At 35.1% G+C, this 20,778-nt stretch overlaps 1 protein-coding gene across 10 annotated transcripts in view; it reads right to left on the reverse strand.

Moving 5' to 3' along the window:
• LOC145681100 (uncharacterized) overlaps positions 1-20,778 on the reverse strand; it is a 1,004,875-nt gene that overhangs the window by 712,352 nt on the left and 271,745 nt on the right. For all 10 annotated transcript variants that reach the window (XM_081752504.1, XM_081752499.1, XM_081752503.1 and 7 more), the window contains 4 exons: positions 19,912-20,058; positions 12,516-12,623; positions 5,805-6,006; positions 2,156-2,352 (listed from right to left, as the gene is read on the reverse strand). In XM_081752504.1, the coding sequence (XP_081608630.1) occupies positions 2,156-2,352; positions 5,805-6,006; positions 12,516-12,623; positions 19,912-20,058 (654 nt within the window). The remainder of the gene's footprint in view (positions 1-2,155; positions 2,353-5,804; positions 6,007-12,515; positions 12,624-19,911; positions 20,059-20,778) is intronic.

Raw genomic sequence — 20,778 nt, forward strand, 5'->3', positions numbered from 1 at the left:
TGCGTCGTGTACGTAAACTCAACTAGGCGTTCTTCGCTTAAAACCTGTGAACTTCTCAAGCTATGTTCTTCTAGAACTCTTGCTGGCAACGTGAAGTCAAAATCTCTGTTTGACGTCTTTTATTCTATGTAGTATCAGTGCTTATTTTCTGCAGAAAAAGCGCCGGTTATCAGCATGAATTTGTATTACAGCAATTTCTACACTTTAACGTATCCTCTGATATGTCCTCATTGTCTCTAACCATTTCTTTTTTTTTTAGTATCAACTGCAGAATGACAATCTCGGAGTGCCGTAAGTCCACATATTTGCTCGGAGATGCGGATCTAGTATCCTGATTAACAATGGTGCAGAGCTCGTCCATGAAGCGGAGATGTTCTAGATGAAGTTACTGTAACATTCATCTGAGTGATTCCTCTTTTACTTCGCTGGAGGATACAGCTATTGAACCCGAAGTGCTATTTAGAGGATGCAGTGTGTCCTGCACTTTATTTTCTTTAAGATACCCACCAAGGAAATCACGAACTGATTCTCTTCCACTTAAGGTTAGTGTAAAGGGACAAGTTTTGCCGATAGATGGCACTACAGTCTTCGTATCTCTTCCATGTATTTTTTACCTTTCACGAAAATTTACAATTTCTCTTACAAATTTCCACCTAGAGACTTTAAATTTTTAGAGAAGGAACTTCATAACCTATTAAAGGGAACAAACCGTGTCGATTTTTTATTTAGAATTTTCTTCATTGTTGAAACAGTTCCATTGTTAAAGGTTTGGATATCAATTTTAACAATCAAGCCATTTCAATAATGAAGAAAATTCTACATAAAAAATCGGCACGGATTGTTCCCTTTAATAGGTTATGAAGTTCCTTCTCTAAAAATTTAAAGTCTGTGGAAATTTGTAAGAGAAATCGTGATTTTTTTTGTGAATGGTAAAAAATACATGGGAGAGATACGAAAACTGTAGTACCATCTATCGGCAAAACTTGTCCCTTTAAACCACCTTAAGTGGTATTTGCGTATTAACTTTCTAATTTCAGTTTCATCAAAGTCAGCCCAGGATTGTCTGGTCAATACGTGCAATCTAAAATCTTAGTATGTAGAAGCAAATCGTGCCCTTCAACCAGACGCTTTTTTTCACATTTCTATGACAAAAATAATTAAAATTGTTAAAGAAATTTTGATTTTTTTAGAACTTCATTAGAAACATGCCGGTATTACGTACCACCAGAAAAAAAGAAAAGCACTGTAATACCAATATTTAGGGTAGGAGCATGTTAAGGACGGTTATGAGAGCGTAACATTGGGGACAAAAGAAAATCAAAAATTCATGTAATAGAAGAATATGTAAATAATGAAGTCTTCCTTGTTATTTGTTAACAAGAGTTGTCACCCGTTCAGTATAGAGAATAATAATGGAACAAGAAAACAAGAGCAACATACTTCCGCCAAACGAATCTTCTTTGCAAGAAAAATCTCTTTCACATATTCATATTCAGGTGAGTTGCTATCTAACACTATCGTCATGGAATGGCACCAAGGGCCCTTATCCCTGTGACTCATGAACTTATTTAAACCCTTGATAACGGCAGCTATGCGGCTATCGATGGGTGTCGTATTCATTTGTGTCCGAACTCATTAGATCAGAGCTTACGAGCCCAGATCTCACGCTGACTGAACTAATTTCAGAAAGTGAGCGTGAAGCTGAGTGTACGCGAGTTCCAAATAGAGTTGTGAATAAGGTCGAGTAAGAACCATGTCCCAATGATTTTATAAAGGGGTGACGCTGAGTAGTATAATGTCAGACTGGTGATGTGTGTGTGTGATGTCGAAATGAAGTTGTGTGTGAAATGACTGTGACTGTGAAGTTTAGTGAATATGAGTCCAATTGATATAAGCGTTATGCTAAGTTGATAATGTGAATGTACAGTCGAGTTACCGTGCTGTCGAGTTGATAGCGTGAACATGAGTAAATTGAGTTTAAAGTGGCATCTCTGATCGTATCTACATTGTGATTATATCTAAAATCGAGCTGTGATGCTGAAAAAAGACCGAGGGAGGGATATCATCGCCATGAGAATTCTACATTGTTTCCGTAGTAAACATTTGTTTAAAACTCATGTGCCTTCCTCAAATGACGCTTATGCTACATATTTACCTGTACTTGCAAGTCTTCAATCTTCAGTCGCTGTTCCTGCACCTCTTGTTGTAATTCTTTGACTTTGGCATTTTGAATCGTTAAATCTTTGTCACCATCAGAACTTCCTTCATCATCCTTTTGAAGATTTTCATTCATGTCTAATTCACCAAGCGTTGAAAAGATTTTCTTTGCTGCTGCTAATCGCTCCTTGTCCCCTAAAATGTGAAAATGAAATATGCGTAAATTTCAATAAACCCGCTTTATTGAACTAAGATACAAGATTGAATAATAGATTCTTTGCACAGCTGGAAAAATGTAAATATTATTTGTTTTGGAGTATTGGGGAATATTAGAAGTTAAGAGTAGTAGACATCAATCAGTGGTAATTTGAGATCCACCTTCTGACGGGATTTTCAACACAAGAGGAGTGAATATAGTAGTGCTAAAGTACTGGTATAACCTACGTTGAGCAGGGTTGGAGATATGTACTGGAGCGGGTGAATTTCGCAGCTCTAAGAGATAACTTTCCCCATAGGCCACTGCTAAAATTATCACTGACTTCAATAAAACCAGTTCAATAAAGATTCGGAGCAAAACAAACTTTCATTTGCTTAAGAGTACTAAGTATCTATCTATTTTTTTATTTTTTATTTATTTATTTATTTGCCAAATTATTTTACATGGGGAAGTATTCTGTTCTTTTCGACCTTAATTTGATTACTCCCTGAAAAACAAATGACATTATATATATCATGTGACTCAACCGAACTTATTCGATGGAAATCAAACTTGGCATGAGGATAGACCTTGACCTACTATGTAATGTGCGAAATACTTTATTGTACAGGCTTTTAGTTTTTAAGTTACAGGCGCTCAAATTTTGAAAGATACTTTCGAAAACAGAAGTCATACACTGAACTCATCTGATCGGGATCAAATTTGGCATAGTGGTAGAACTTGACCTGCTATATAAGAGTATGAAATAATTATGTTGTGCAGTCTTTCGATTCCCAAATTATGGGAGGTCAACTTTTGGGTCATATTTTCGAAAAAAAATCTACTGAATTAAACTTGGCATCGTAGTAGGTCTTGATCTACTATACAAATGTGTGAAATAATAATATTTGGTTCCTTGATTATGTACAAAGCTCTAATGAATAAATTGGTAATAATAAAAACGTAATAAATATTTAAATACCAATTAAAGGCCAGGCTTGGACAAAAAAAAATCAAATGGGCTTTTCTTTACGACTGTGTGTATTTCACTTGTCTTTAAAATGAACTGGGATTTTAATGGTTACTAAATTCTTTAATTCCAGTTAAAAGTTCCTTGCCTTCAAAGGTGGAAATGAGGAGGGCGCGAGGGGACAGTGTCCCCTTAGTAAGTTAAAGTGTTTGCTCAAGAAGGAAGAACGTAAGTGGTTATTAATAAAAATAAATAAATAATTGAATGATGGTAATATTGATAGTTATTTGTTTTGCATCAAATTGCAGTTGGTCACTCACGAAAGTTTGCTTCTGCCACTGCCCTTCCCCGCTGGTCTTCTGTTTTGGTGACGTAGCCCGATCAGACTATCTATTAATGACTGTTTCCCTAGTTCTGGAATTCTATTTGCATTCCTGCTTGCTTTCTTAATTGAATGCAAATAGATTCAACATTTTCAACAACAACGTCTTCAATAATATACGTTTAGCAATAGTTACGAGCACACAAGCACTGTAACTACATAAATCGTGTATATTATCAAAAAATACTAACAATATATTCCAGCGCAAATACTTTGAATATCAGATAATTAGTGATAACATTCTAAACCCCAAAAAAGATATTTATTCAACAACTGCCGCTCTGTCTCACTACGCCATCATAGTTGTTTGGTATTTTGATGCACTCAACAAGAGCGCTGATTGGCTATTGAATGTTCTTGAATTGGATTGTTTAGAACAGACCGAAACGAAATCCCTTGAACGAAACTATTGAATTCAAGACAAAAATGACGTCAGTGCTGACGTCTTTTTCATCAAATAGTCTTGAATGGTCTTGAACAAGAGTCTTGTTCAAGCTTTCTTTGATCGTCTACAAGCAGTATTAGAGAAAGGGTTAATCATTACTCGTACAACTTCCATTTACTCTGAGTATCCAGAGAAAAAGGGCTCATTCCTATCAATAACATGTCCCTATGTTTTGGAGAATCATCTGAATCTTTTCTTAAGTTGCTTTATTAAGAAAAATCTATTACTTCAAGGTAGTTCAAGTTTACACATTTCGAATACGGTCCTAATTAAACTCTGTTAAAGACATTAAAGAGGATCATGTGAAACGTACATTGACGAATGCTTGCATAAGAATATATAGACATTTCGCCTAGATGCTTATGCAAGTCGTAACTGTTAAATGTTTTGAGGTTTGCATATTAGCGATACGCGAAACGTACATCAATGATTGGGACATGGATAGCAACAGTTAATAAATTTCTGAAAATAGCAATTTCTTAAGTTGTTTATACAATTATTATGTTCTTAATATGTATCTTTAAGCTCTGAAGCATGGATAACATTACATTGCAAACCACTGTAAGTAAAAAGCCGAATGACCTCTCCTCGCTGCCAAAACCGACATATTTCTGAGCAATAAGTGAAATTTGTCTAAAATACAAGTAAAATATCCTTTTATATTACTTCGACCCTAAATATGGCCTAAAGCTAATAGGCCCAAATATACACTTAAATGATTTAAATATATATTTATATGACCAATAAAGGCATTCTTTTCATGTTCAAGAGGCAAAAACATGCTTACGATTAATTAGACATGCAAAAAGATACCAGGATAAATATGTCATTGAAATCCGAGCCTCAGTGATGACATTTGGTGTTTTCAAATATACCAGCTCTGCAAGCCAATAAGAAATATACCTATATTACATAACTAAGGGTTGGTCCTGGGGCTGCGACGGTTCAGTGGGCGTTCACCTCTGGTATATGGGGTCCTTGGTTGGATCCCAGCTCACGCCAAGTGAGCTCTGTGGTGGACAAACATTGTGTGTGTGGATTTTCTCGATGTTCTCCCGTTTTCTACCACTTTCTTTATTCCACCATCTTCATTCATAGCCCAGCTGGCATAACCATGGGACGTAAAACTTACAAATTTTTAAAGGTGGTCCTAGATTCGATTCCCAGTGGGACAGCAGAATAATTCAATTTCACATCATTCACTTTCATTAATTATTCATCTCCTTTAATATAAATGGCATAATCGTGGGGCATTAAATAAAAAATAATTTCATTTCACTGTGACTGAAGTAACAACGAATGCAACTGAAGTGTCGAGTTTGACCACACAGACATATCGTTGCATACACGATTACAATAGAAATGTCTTATACAGTATCATGTACTAAGACGCTAAGCTGATTACATTACATCAGTCACTAAATACACAAATAAACGGAAAGACATGTTCGTTTACTTATCCTAAGGAATCAATGAACGACAATTTGACTCCAACTTCCTTCTTTTAACAGCAATATCACAATATAAAATCATATCGTACCTACATCAATTAGATTAGATTTTCTTTTCCACGTAAGTCATAATACAAAACCTAAGATGTCATGAGCTTTTCAAAAACAGTAAAAATAAATGTTCACACATAAATTAATCTTACCTTCAATGCTTTCTAGCAACTTCACTATGTACTGGAGTTCCTTATTACCTATCTTTGGTTTTGATTTATTTTCATTATTCTGGTTATTGTTATCTAAAATATCTAAAACAGTCCCCTCATCATTATTTTCTTTATTCTGTAGCTGCACCAAGGATTGTAAAATTTTTACGTGTTTCAGTTCAAGTTCAGTCTTATCACGTATCTAGAATAGAAAGAATGTACAAAAATTAGAAAAAAAAAGTACCAGTGTGTTCCTCGTCAAACTTGTAATATATAGAAAAATAATAAATAAATAAATAAATAAATAAATAAATAAGTAAATAAATAAATAAATAAATAAATAGGTTCTTTGCAGGAAGGCCAACTGGATTGGACATATCTTGGAAAGAAATATTCTTCTTTATACCTCCATAGAAGGAAAAGTGGGAGGAAAACGAGAAGTAGGAAGAAGAAAAACAACTGATCAATGATTTGAGAAACAGAAAAAAATGTTGGGATTTAAAAGAGAAAGCTGAAGATCGAGATACGCGGAAAAAATATTTCTAGGCCCAAACTTAAAATTAGAACAAAGGTACATATCATTAGTCCCCGGACCTGCGAAAAAAGAGAATTTAATAATAATAATAATAATAATAATAATAATAATAATAATAATAATAATAATAATAATAATAATAATAATAATAATAATAATAATTTTTATTGCATTCTGGAAATTACAGACAGAACTGCCCACTTACAATTTCCATACAAATAACACGCAAATAATAAAAATAAACATAATACATCATAAAATACAAATTATACATGCACAGAAAAGGGGGAAAATCATGCATAAAAGAAACATGCTGTTATATAAAAGAAAATAATATTCTCAGCTGATAATGAAATGATTATATAACTGTCTTTGTATATTACTAAAATTATGATCAAAAATTTCAATAACACTGGCAAAATCATTGGCTACTAATAAAATTTTATACAAAGGAACATCACTGAGAAACTGAATGGGTTTAAATATTTTCGGATTTCTTATATGATAACTGGTTGTATACAGAGTTATTATTGATAACATTCAAATTACCGTGAAGAATTGAATGTAGCATTTTAAGATCCAAAATAATCCTCCTTTCAGACAACCTTAACATACCTAAGGACATCCTAACTTCATCCAACGACATACTTTCATAACACTTAAACTTCCAGCGTAACCAAGCAAGAAAAAGATTTTGAATTGTCTCCAGAGTAGTAGATATATAATCTATATTTCTATTCCATATGATTGAACAATATTCAAGATGACTTCTAACATTGGAATAATAAAGAATAAGGCATGTTTTAACAGACTTAAAATCTTTGGGCATCCATTTAAGAATTCCAAGATTCCTTCTCGCTTTGGAAGTTATATTCTCAAGATGTAGTTTGAAAAGAATTTGCTGTCAAAAACAATACCTAAATCTTTAATAGTATCTACAATTCTAATTGGAGTATCATTTATGTTATAAGTGAAAAAAAATGGATTTGTTTTATTCGTAATATCCATTGAAAAGGTTTTGTTACAATTTAAAGGTAGTACATTGTTTTGAGACCAAAGTAGTATTTTATTAACATTCTGGAGCACCAAACAATCATCCAAATTTACAATAGTTTTGTAGATTTTGAGGTCATCTGCATACATCAAACATTTACAATCCAAAATTTCAGTTATATCATTAATAAACATAAGGAACAGAAGTGCTCCGAGATTTGATCCTTGCGGAACACCGGAGTATATGTTATATACGTCTGAAAGATTTTCCCTATACCTAACCACAAACTTTCTTTGGGACAAGTATGATACTAACCAAGTAATAAATACAATGGAGAGATCAGATGTTTCAATCTGCAAATAATAATAATAATAATAATAATAATAATAATAATAATAATAATAATAATAATAATAATAATAATAATAATGATGATGATGTTCAGAAACCTTTATTAACAAGCAGAAGAACTAACATTCCAGTGAAGAGTATTTACTGAAAGACTGCCTATAATTAGATTCAATTTTTTAAAGTTTGTTCTAAATAATTCAAACATCAATAAACTGTTATATTCTTAATCTTGGCGAGGCTCTAGGGAAGGAGGGCTCTTAATAGTACTCTTACTAATTTAGTGACTTAAAACTGAGTTAGGTTAGATTAGATTAGATTAAGTAAGGTAATACTCTTTACTATTAAATTAATGTTTTTCGAGAAACCTCTCATTTAAAAAGAAATGAATGAAATCTTTAAGTTTTACGTCCCACGATAGTGTAACAGCCTTACATCCTACTGTTGTATTTTTCTTTTTTTTCTTTTCTTTAATTGAATATTATGTGATTCTTGCTGTTGGTTAATCAGATTTAATTATGCTATGGGATGTTTAAAAGGACGCCCGATCTCCTCCTCTTAATTGGGAAGTTACCAATTGTTTATATATATATATATATATATATATATATATATATATATATATATATATATATATATATATATCTTTATCTTTTTCGTTTATTTCGTCTGTTTGATTGTGTGTTTTGTGTGTTCTTAAATCCCAATGATAGAATATTCTCAATGGAAAATTCCTATTAACATTGGATGTCGTAGAAGAGACTTCAAGGATGGATAATTCAGAACAGGATATGAAAGAGATTTTTGGAGATGTTTGTTAGGAAATGGTCACCAGGCCTTACACGTGATGAGGACTTAAGCACTGAATATCAATGTGTCATTTTTTTAATATAACAAAAAATATGTACGAAAAGCTAAAATACTTCGAGTCTATGTGCGCACGCAGCTGAAGTGCTGGATGCAGAAAAGAAAATGAAATGAAATCTTTGAGTTTTACATCCCACGGTTATGCCAATTAGGCTAAAGGAGACGGTGATGATGAGTAATGAATGAAATGGTGGAATGAAGAAAGTGGGAGGAAACGGGATAACCCCGAGAAAACCCACGCACACGGTGTTTATCCACCACAAAGTTCATTTGGCGGGGACTGGGATCAAACCCGGGATCATAAGCACCAGAGGTGAACACTCTACCACTGAGCTACCGCGGCCCCTGGGATGCACAAAAGAGAGTATATGGAAAGTTAACATTGGTGACCAAAGTACAAAATAGTCATAAAATCTGACTTAAGTTGCAGAAACTTGTCACGTTTTTTGCATTTACTATAAATATGGTGAGTCTCCAAAAACTGATGTAACTTCGTAGACGCATGTCATACTATAAACCTCGGGAGTCCGTCGGTAAATCTCTTTTTCTACATTTGTAAATCTAAATTTACCGACGGACTTCAACTGTAACTTTACCTTCTACAAATAAACTGGGCAAGATAATTCATCTCGATTATTTGAAGTACTTGCTACCCCTTATGGATCTGTCTGCAGCTCAAGATTGAGAGAGACTTAATATGTTTGTTGTTTATTCACATGTGACCGCTCGCATACTGTTAATCCTGAAGTTCAAATTATGAAGTACGTTCCGCTCGCGTACTGAAGCTGCGACAATAGGCTAAAAGAGGCTCAAGAAGAGACGGTGATAAGAAATAAGTGAAATGGTGTTTGTCCACCACAAAGTTCACCTGGCGCGAGCTGGGATCAAACCAGGGACTCCATGCACCAGAGGTGAACGCTCTACCACTGAGCTATCACAGTCCACACACATTTAAAGAAAGATGAAACGAAAGGTACGAAGCATCGTACTCCTTTCAATTTATTAAATTAAATTATGCTGCGATTACTAAAACGTTTATTTATGAAATATTAACAAAATTATAATATTTAAGAAAACTACCCCAAGTTTAAACTACTATTTGCTGATTTTTCACTTGAAATGGCATATGTATTCTATATTGTAGGGTTGTTACTGTTTGTTTATAAAATACTACCAGAATACCCATTCTTTGCACAGGGAGGATACGTTTCATTTTCGACATAAAGGGATGAACTTGGATTTAGATGGCATCGGAAGTGTCACTGTACGTCTCAGCGATCCCGAAAACTATTGATTTGACACTAATATCGGCCTTTTGAACATTTTTAAATATCTCCCTCCCTCCCTTAAGTTGCACAGTCAAAGTGAAATTATATATATATATATATATATATATATATATATATAAACATCCCAGGCCTGAACCTCGAGCCTTAATTTGATCGAGATCGGTCTTGTGGTTCAAGAGTTAGTTATTAAATCAGATAGTGGCTTTCATTATATATATATAGTCAGTCTAGATGAGCAAAATTGTTTTTCTTAATTTCTTTTTAGAAAACTGTCTGAAAAACTCACTTCAAGAAAAACTACACCTTGCAGATATTTCCAGAAGAAATGATTCATACTATATTATAGGTTTGTTTATGATATATGAACAAAATCGGCTAAGGAATTTGAGAAAATCGTCCAAAAGCAAGATTTAAATTTTTGGGTTTAGCATGTTTTTCAGTAGCGATGCTATATGACACGTAGGCCTACAAATTAATGTTAGATCCGAACCACATGAGATTCTGCCTGGAATCAAAATCGAGTCTCCCCGTCAAAGGTATCTAGGGAGACTAAGATGCCTTTGGTGCGGGAGGTCCGGATTCGATTCCAGACGGGAGTTATGTGAGAAATTATTCCCAGAAACATACTATTCGTTGTGGATATCTTTAGAAGGAATTGCTTACGTCACATTATAGGATTGTTAGTGAAATATTTATTTATGAAATTTGAACAAAATTGCTTGAGCAGTTCTTGATAAAACTGTCTTTTAGAACTTCATCCCAAGTGTACACAACCCCTTGTTTTTTTTCCGAAGAAATACGTAGCATCAGAACAATACTACAGGGTGTTAATTTTTGTTTCTCAAATATGAACAAAACTGGCTGAGCAGTTTTTGAGAAAAATCACCTGAATAAAATTCAGCCTTTTTTCTTTTTCTTTTCTTTTTTCTTTTTTTTTAACGAAGAAATAGCTAATGCCACGTTACAGCATTGTTAACGAAATGTGGGTACAAAATCAGATGTTTCTGAGAGTATCGTTCGAAAATATTTTCACCCCCGAAAATAAACTAACTCTCTTCGAATTTGTTCAGTGTTATTAACGAAATACGGGTACAAAATCAGATACGTTTGAGAATATCGCTCGTCAGATGTGTTTCTGAGAATATGGTTCGAAAAAATCTCACCCCTAAGAATAAACTAACTCTCTTAGAATTTTTCAATGGAAATGGCTCGCGTCATTTTCCAGATAGTTAATGAAATATGTATTTATGAAATACAAACAAAATCGCCTCGTTCATGTATTTAAATAGATACTTGTTTCGAACGTGTCTAAATATTGAATTTTTGTGTCATGAAAGGTTCTTGAACATAATTTTGTTTTTTATCCAAACTTTGCTTATTTCATTAGTACAACCTATGTCAAGTCAGTAAAGTTTTACGATTTAACTTTATTTAAATATAATTTCTATATTCAAATTTCTTCACTTAAATATTAAAATCGCAAAATGTGTGGGGGATCTTGGAGACTCCGATTGGATAGTCTTCCACGCATATTTTCTCACGAATTTATGTAAAATAGGTTACAATCTCTATCTCCCTATTATTTGCTTCTTGCTGTTTACATTTCTTCATATCGTATTTTCTTAGAGAGATTAAAATGAACTTTAAATAAACTATATTTTACAAATATCTAATTTTTTATTATTATTATTATATTATTATTATTATTATTATTATTATTTGTACAGCACATAATAATGTATTCTGGTCGCGGGGAGACGTAGACTTCGGGGCTGCCTCCATAGCCCCTTCCTGGTTGCGGGTCTGTTTAGCAGTATCCACTCGCATTATACTTCAGGCTTATCTTTAACCCTTACTGGTGAAGCCTTAATAATACATTCTCTAAATTGATTGTACACTATATGCTAAACCCGTAGATTTGCGGATTCTGTATAGTAAAGAGATCGATTTTTCACGCTGGCAATATTAACTTTGAACATTTAAATTTTGCTTACATGTAGAGCTATCTCTTAGGACTTGAATGGATTTAATTTTGACTTGTCCCTGCTTTTTAGTGGTATCAACAATGCTGAACATTACTTATAAACGTACTAACGTTTCAGTTTTTAACATTTCCTGTTTATTATACGTACTGTGCACATTGAAGTAATGCTTACCCTCTTCCTAGTTTCAAAGTGATGCCCCATAGCGGTAGTACAAACGCCGAGTCATCCAAAGTACGAGTAGGTATGAAGAATTATTCTCATGCGATACAGACTTACGTGGATCTCTCTCTGTATACACTGGCGCAAATCCCGGGGGGATAAGGGGGACATGTCCTCTCCAATCCTGGTACTGGTGGGACTGTTCCCCCCAATAATCCGATTTGAATTGTGTTTTTTGGGGGAAGAAATGCCATGATTTGTGTCCGATTGCCACAAAGGAAAGTGAGATAAAATTGATGTCTCCCCCCCCCCATAACAAGCCTCAAATCTGCCCGCTTCGAAATGTTGAAGAGAACTCTGTTTTTCAAATTCATAAATATTTTGAACATGAGTATTATATATATATATATATATATATATATATATATATATATATATATATATATATATATATATATATATATATATATATTATACACATAAAATATCCTATTACCAACAACAAAATTGCATTTATATATAAATAATACTTACCACTTGGTCAACGAAAACAGCTAATCTTTCACTGGGCAATAGAGGCAGATCTTCGTTGAAAAATTTTTTCCCGCACAATGGTGAAGGAGAATATTCATCTAGAACTCCCTGAAAAGAAATATTTAAGAAACTAAAGTTTCTTATCTCTAAATTATCGCTTAAGCTGCCAGTTATCTTGCATCCATCCGTCAATATTAAGCTTATCTTCTGGCAGCTCCATCATTGAAATCTAGCGAGCGAAACTACTTTGCCTAATTAAAAGACATCTGCATACACTAAAAACATTCATGTACTTATAGTTTTGACAATAACATCAAAATTAAGATGCATCCATGCTAACTTTCAAATTCAATTCTAAACTGTAGACTTCTTTCACATGTTATATTTTATTGAGTTGTTCGACTAGAGATAGGTTGCCCCGCTGGGCAACCAGGCAATTGTCTTTCCCTTTATGTAGTCTTATGCAGTAATAATAATAATAATAATAATAATAATAATAAATAATGAATAAATAATCCTAAATTTCTTCTCGAATACTCAAAACAATTTGTATATTTTGTGATTTTCTGTTGGTAGTAAGTTTTTAACGTAGCTAAGGGGTTGGCTAACCTGAAGTTACAATTACAAGGTTTGTCCGTAAAGTAATAAGACTGGCCGCCGCGCGGCGCTCCAGTCGCCAGCAGCGCGCTTCCTGAGGGGGATTTATGGTGGGGGGCCTAAGCTAAGCAACGCACCGGGAGGAAGTGGTTTGAACAGAAATGGGGCCAAAGTGAAAATTCTTCTGGACTTCGACCATCGGTCGCCGACCACTCATTGAAGGATGTCCTGACCTTTCCATGTCTTCAACGGCCTCCCTCCGTTTTTGAACTCACAGAACCACCGGAAAACCTGGGCCCTTGATAGGGGTCGTCTTTGTAATCCTTCTTGACCAAGGCGTTTTCGGAAACGATTTTTTTGCAAAATTTCATCGTGTAGCGCTGCTTCAGCGAACGCCCCATTTCTGACGTTCTCTGCCGTGACAAAACCTCACAAACACTTTTTGCGCTACGCATGATCCTCGCTGTGTTAGAGCTCGGATGTGACTGCCGCAAGGTACGATTTTTAGCTTAGACCCCCACCACAAATTTCCCCGTCCGGAAGCGCGCTGCTGGTGACTGGGACACTGCGCGGCGGTCAGTCTCATCACGTTACGGACAAACCCAGTATACTGCCGAGTCTCTACAACTGTTTTCTGTAATTAAACTAAAACAGCACTTTGATATCCTTTATAAATATAATGCGCCAATTCCACTGCAAGAACATCCGCCATATAATCCAGATTTTGGATCGGACGCTTATATTAAAAGTACTGTGTAATGGACTGGAACTTTCTTAACTCCCTAGCAGGACATTTACCTAGGATGTCGTTGCCTCTAGATTCATAAGTATAGTATGGCATATTTAAGACTCTAGAGGCAACGTAATCTTTGCATTTGACGAATATTTAACGTAACTAAATGTTAAGTCTGCCACTGATGCAAGAGAACAGATTATCTAAACCTTGCTTTACTCAACTTTGCTGGAGCCGTATTAATTAAAGAAGAATTTTAATATATTATTTAAGAAAAAGAAACTTTAAAAAAAATGCATGCCAAAGCGTAAGAACATAAATCAATTGAATAAAAGGAAAGCATAACTTTCAATAATTGCGTTCAACTCACATAAAAGATCTGAAATATTTAAAGTGTGTTTGAAATTACGAGCTGGAAGCTATCCAAACGACTGAGCCAGAAACGACTTGCTTGATTCACTGATTGAATAATACAATAATGTTAGCCGTTTCTTTCTCTTTACTTTCGTAACAAACTGCAGGGTTTTCTAATTTTCTATATAATAGAAAATGCCGTGTACTTCAAATTTGTTCATTATAATGCCACCGCAAGTTAACTGCTATGAATTGAAAATAAAAAAAATAATCGAATGCATGTGCTTTTTTTCTTCGGAAGCTAACATACTGGAGTGAATGGCGATGTTAGGTAATATAATCTATAAGTTCTCTTAAGTATCGAAGTAGTGAATACTTTAGTTATGAAATAAATCGCCTTGTAAAAGACCTCAGTACGCACTTTTTTCTTTCTTTCTTTCCGCAGAAAATTAAAGAAACGGAAAAGGTGGTTTACAATTGTTTTCCATACATAAAAAATAGTTGAGAATGCTCGAACAGCATTGTCAGAACGAACTTAAAAAGAATTATTTTTTCTTATTAACTTCTACAGGCTTTATACCAATTGCTCTATGTACTTTATTATTATACTCATTAAACAATTCTTGTAACATATCTATCCATTTATATTTCCTGAGTTCTAAACTTTTTCCACGCGTTTTGTTTAAGAGTTCTGTTAGAACGTTCTACGATATGTTATTTTATGAAGACATACTCAAAATTGAAAAATTCGCAAAATATCATCTCTCTCTATGGTAGAGACCTGCACGGGCCGAATTTTTCGGCCCGAGCCCAATCCAGCCCGAACGTACCTAGGCCCGGCCCAGCCCGGGCCCGAAAAGTTTTGGAGATTTTCGGCCCGGCCCGATAAGTTGTTCAAAATTCTTGGCCCAAGCCCGGCCCGGGCCCGATAAATTTTAAAAGATTTGGCCCGACCCCGACCCGATAAATTTTTAAAAGAATTAGCTCGAGCCCGAATCTTTCTCAAAATTTAGTACTAAATTTGACCTAACCCTCAGAAACATTTTCTAAACTCTGGTTCACAACCTGACGCTTGCCTCTCGAATGGTACCATTGCCTCTTAGAACTTTGCCTGTCATCGAGAGAACAAAAACTCCATTCCCTGTAACAAAAATCTAACTTAATTAATTTTTAGCATAAAGTGAAGATGGCAATATTGTTTAGCAACAGGCAAAACATTCCCACCCCTTCTTGTTATATTTTGAGTACAGTGAAGGTCAAGGTCAGAGCTCAATTTACCTCATAATGCCTGCAATCCTCTATAGTGAAAGTGGAGCCGCTAAGCAACACAAACTGTTAATAGCTATTGCATTCTTTGTAACATTTTCACTGACACAATTCTGCAACGTTTGGCTTTATTCCAATTATCGTTTAACGGAAGTCAATAATTATTAAAGAATTGCAATTGATCGGCCCCAGCCCGGCCCGACCTGAAGAGAAATCAGTGTCGGCCCGCCCAAGCCCGGCCCGCGGGCCGGGCTAGGCCCGTACAGGTCTCTACTCTATGGCTTACGGTTTCCGAGATATGGCTCCTTAAATCTCCCGAAATCCTAACATTGTTGACCAATATCTGGTCAACAGTGACAAGCGGCCACCGGTTACCATCTGGTATTGATTAACAATACCTCTTAGGTATTGATTAACATCAATATCACCTTTCTATGACTTACGGTTCCCAGCATGTGGCTCCTTAAATCTCGCGAAATCGGAACTTTTTTGGCCAATATCTCAGAAACGGTAAGAGTTACGAGAAAAATCCCATCATTTTCTCAGATAGTTTTTGATGCTCTATCGAATGGACGGCTCAAAATTTAAAAAAAATCGCAAATAAACACACAGAGAGACATAGAATTCAGTGTTAGTTGAAAATCAATTAGACTGTATGTTATTCTGAAGCATTTACCTCTACTATAGACCTATAGTTTGAGGACAGTGCCTGTAAGCTAAACGTAGTGTGTTTCTACTGAAAACGACGAAGTAAACTTATCACAGTTCTCAATCCTCCCCGCTGATATAATTGCTAGTGCACATGTCTTTAGTGCATGGGTACAGAGTTCAATTCCTAGCTGAAGAACACTGAAATTTGAACTACTTACGGCAGATCGGATCCCAGCTTAAACTTTAGGTCCACATCTCGTACAGCCTCGGTGCTGAAATCTATGTTATAAAGTATCCAACCAATCAACTTATCGCGGTTTCCAAAACAATGCGAGGCTGCGGGTAACGTTAGTATCGATAATAATTATTATTGCAAAAGAACAAGACGACTCAGTCTGCCAGTTACGCTCGAAATAATTCACAGTTACACTAATTATTGTCGCTAGCTACGTTGTCTCCTATCTGACGCCATGAGATGTCGCTAGTGTGCAGGCAGCCGAGTTGAAAGCTTTGAGGGAACAAGTAGCAATAATAATAATAATAATAATAATAATAATAATAATAATAATAATAATAATAATAATAATAATAATAATAATAATAATAATAATGTTTTCTCAATTTTACCACTCAATACTTAATACAAGAAGTAGAAACAGAGATAAGTATACTATCTTGCCATTTATCTATTGTCACGTAGAGCTTTCAAGAAAATCTCCACAATAATGGTCTCAAAGATTCGAACTTGGTAGTTCCTAATACATATGGAATGGACTCATCATCGATTTACATATTCTTACTTATCATCCAACATATTGAATCTAATGATATTATACACTGAATGGGGAATAAGATAAATCGATGATAAATAACATACATGAAACCAGCGTTGTAGCTTGGTTTATCGGCATCCGAGGCAGACTGCAATTTTGCCGCCTCCAAAAGTCATAATTTACTTCCCGGTATACAAAAATACTATTAAACTGTACTTACAAACGTCAACTTTACAGCACTTACAAAAGAATTTTACTCGCCTTCCGATAAGCAATCTTTAAAATTATCGGTAAAGTGTCGCTTTAAGATTGTAAAAGTTTAAGAGGACGTTTGTCCATAATATCTCCTTGTTTTGACCCAGCACTGAAGTTTTACAAATGCTTTCTCTTCAGTTCGAACTTTTCCTCGTTAACGTTTTCAGGTACGTTATCCAATTTTACACACGTAATCAAGATTCAAAGTTTTGACGGTGTAAAGAAGAAAAATTAGTTATCAAGTTCATAAAGTTGCTGGGATCGTATAGAGAAACCTTGAATGATCCTATTCTAGGACAAACATCTGTATTCTCAGTTTCTATTCGTATGAAAATCCATCTCCAGATCCGTGACGTTGAATTTGCTTCTTTCTCCTTCGGCGTGCCCTAAGTTTGATGTCCAGCTCCTCGCAAAGATTCTCCGCATACTTCAATCCGTGATCCACAACATCATCATTGTTCTTCAATAAGAACAATTCTAGTGCAGGCACTTCTGCCGCACATTCGTGAGCACTGAAGCTTTTGTTTGTAACTATAACTGTGTGTCATTAATTTTCCGAATCACTCCACTCCAGAGTCCGCGAATGATTGCATCCCAGTAAGGCAATAAGGCTAATCGAATCGCTGCGACGTTTTCTGTTGCATTTGTTGAAACATGTTCCAACACTTTTAGTATCTGAGAGAAGTTATTTTTCTTTAACTTAATTACATCCTAACGTGCATTCCACCGAGTCTGGATCAAGTGTTTCAAATCTTGCCCTATAACAGCTGTAAGAGCAGCTCATCTGCGTATTGACAAGAAGAAAAACACAAAAACACGATCCAATAGTCCAGAAAATGTGACAGAATCAACCACGATGGAGGCAGTATGTTCACTGGTCAAATTCAGGGAATGAATGATTCCTGCATGTTACGAACTGTGCTTTAGATTCATCTCTTTGGTAGGTTGTTGACTAGTATTGACATCCAGCATCACAGCAGATTGTCGTATGCTTGTCCTCTACAGTCCTGAATATTCAACTCATCATCTAGAATTAATGTCGTCAGATCTTCTGCATTCTTCATTTCAATAAAATTGAAATTAGATTTCATAACTTCCACTTTTTCTCCATCTATTTTCACATACCGTAAAACTTGACTAATTTGATCCTTGGGGTAACGTCAGGCGTACTGTCAAAAATGGAGAAATATTTTGCTTCCTTAACTTGAACAAACTTGCTCCGCGCTTACTCTTATAATAAGCTGATAAATCCTTTCTGAATGTCCGGTGACAAGTAGTTATATTTGCATGATCGAATAATATTTTCAGAACATACTCACGTTACGAAAGGCTTCCTCTGTTCCTGCAGCTAATAGCCTATTTAACACTATCCCGACGTCCTTGAAACGCTTCGTTCTGTTCGCCCAGTAACCTGATGTCAGGTGTTCATGTAAGAATATTTCTCCACTTTCTTCTGTTGCAATATCTTCTTGTGTTTCAAAATCTATTATATTTTGTCGGTTGGTTAGGATTTCAAACTTTTCCATCGCTGAAACCTACCGAGATGCGCTACGTTGGACTCGTGGTCTGCCAGGTCTTTATTTAATTTGAACCACTTGCTCAAACTATCAGCCAAGTTAGACGCAGATTTGGTGCCACTTACGGGTGGTAACGAACCACAAAGTTTCTTTTGAAAGAGAATAATCATCCATGAACGCAGAATCTGTCCGTTTGGCAGAGTACGATAAAACCAATTCCGACGGAATTTTTCTCATTTCATCTTTGGTTGAATCTCGTGGACGAGCAACATCGGCGAAATCTAATCCATATGTTGGTACTAAGTTAAACCAAACCAGGATGTGAACGAATAGTCAAGTGCAGTTGACGAACATGTACTATGAGGTTATCATCAACTGCACTTGACCATTCATTCACATCTTTTAAGTCAACAATAGGTGAATGAGCATGTTAATCTTCTTCTGAGTCATCTGAGCGTGAGCAATCATCTTGAGATTCGGGCCCTTTCATAACTTATTTCTTTTAGGGATCGTGTCCTTCCAGGTTCATTATTGCCATTTGCTTTCACTGTCTTGACTAGAACGTATTTCGTCTTCTGAACTCTAAACAATGTCACACTTCAACTAGGAATATGCACGTTAGAACTTGGGCTTTAACCAGCCCCAGTTCGTGAAGAAAAATACTTCAACAATATATCCTGGTTACGCTTTTCATTTTCCTGTTTTCCCTTCCGTTTCTTTCAGTATTTAGTTTTATTTACAAATAGCAATATTATTAATGTTACACATACCCTAAGTTTGTAATTGTTCATTACCATAAGACATTACCGCTTCTTGGTTTTAGAGTGAAGTAAAACCAGAAAACTGTAATTTCCCAAAGTTAAACTGCAACTGCAGAACGTACGTAAATGGAGGTTAAAAGTGAGTGAAGACTTTTACCCTTTAGCCAATAGAAAACTATAACTTACGTTATTCGATTACAGTTTACATTTAATACTAATAACCACGAACGTAATTACATTTAATAACACCGAATTATATTTTTCACTTCAATATGCACTTATTACAGTTAACTAGAATCGCCAGCTGAAATTCTAGGCTAGTGAGATTTACGGGCAGGAAGTAAGGATATAACACAACATACTGACAAACATATCAACGTTTACCTTTGTTACGCCACAGAATTCTGAACTATAGAGAAAACCTAGATTAAGTATAGGCGCTAATTTTAAAATTTTTCCAGAACTATTATAATGCTACAAGGAACTTACCAATGCTTGTATCTCTTCTTGGATCGAAGTGTTTGCGTCACCATGTACAGAAAACGGCGTAGAAAAGCAGAGAGGTCCACGTTCACATGTGTCTTTTGGATCACTAGAGTTATTATCAATATTGTTGTTGATCTGTACATTCTGAAACTATATTAAAACACGCAACCATTACACTGTTTCTATGCACTAAATTACATCTAGAAAATAATTCAATGTTGTCATTGACAGCGTAAAAAAATTTATATGCTGATATTTATTTCGATTATACATAGGTAGAAAAGCATTGTTTCTACCTTAGTGACTTTTAAATAAAATAAAATAAAATGGCAATTGAGAAATCAAGAACTAAGGAACATCTTCAACGAAATTTAAGAGAGGCTGACCCCATAAGCCTGGAAATATAGGGAAGTTATTATTATTACTGTTATCTTCTCATTTTAGACAACTATAAGTTTGAACAAGAAGGAACATATCCATATTGTCTTCTTCTACGGTAGAAGTCTGTGAGAGGTGGCTATTGAGTTCAGTAGACTGCAGCCCTAAACATCTATCACATCCTCGTGTATATAAAAATTGGTGTGCTGTAAAATGATTTAATCTCTTCTATATCTACAGGATCGTATCGTTGAAGCGTGTTCACAAATAAATACATAAATAAATAAATTAATTAATTAATGAAGAAAAAGAAAAGAAAAAGAATAGAAAGAAAGAAAGAAAAGAAAGAAAAAGAAAAAGGAAAAGAAAGAAAGAAAGCGTGCTACATGTTCTCTAGGAGCTCCGTCAATGTGAGCAACAGGAGTAAGCACATTTTGTAGAAGATAACTTTCCTTGTTTCCAGAGTTATGGGACACCCTATGTAATCTTGCT

The sequence above is a fragment of the Thermobia domestica genome, chromosome 3 (genome assembly GCF_964235325.1).
Source record: "Thermobia domestica chromosome 3, izTheDome1.hap1.1, whole genome shotgun sequence".
NCBI lineage: Eukaryota > Metazoa > Arthropoda > Insecta > Zygentoma > Lepismatidae > Thermobia > Thermobia domestica.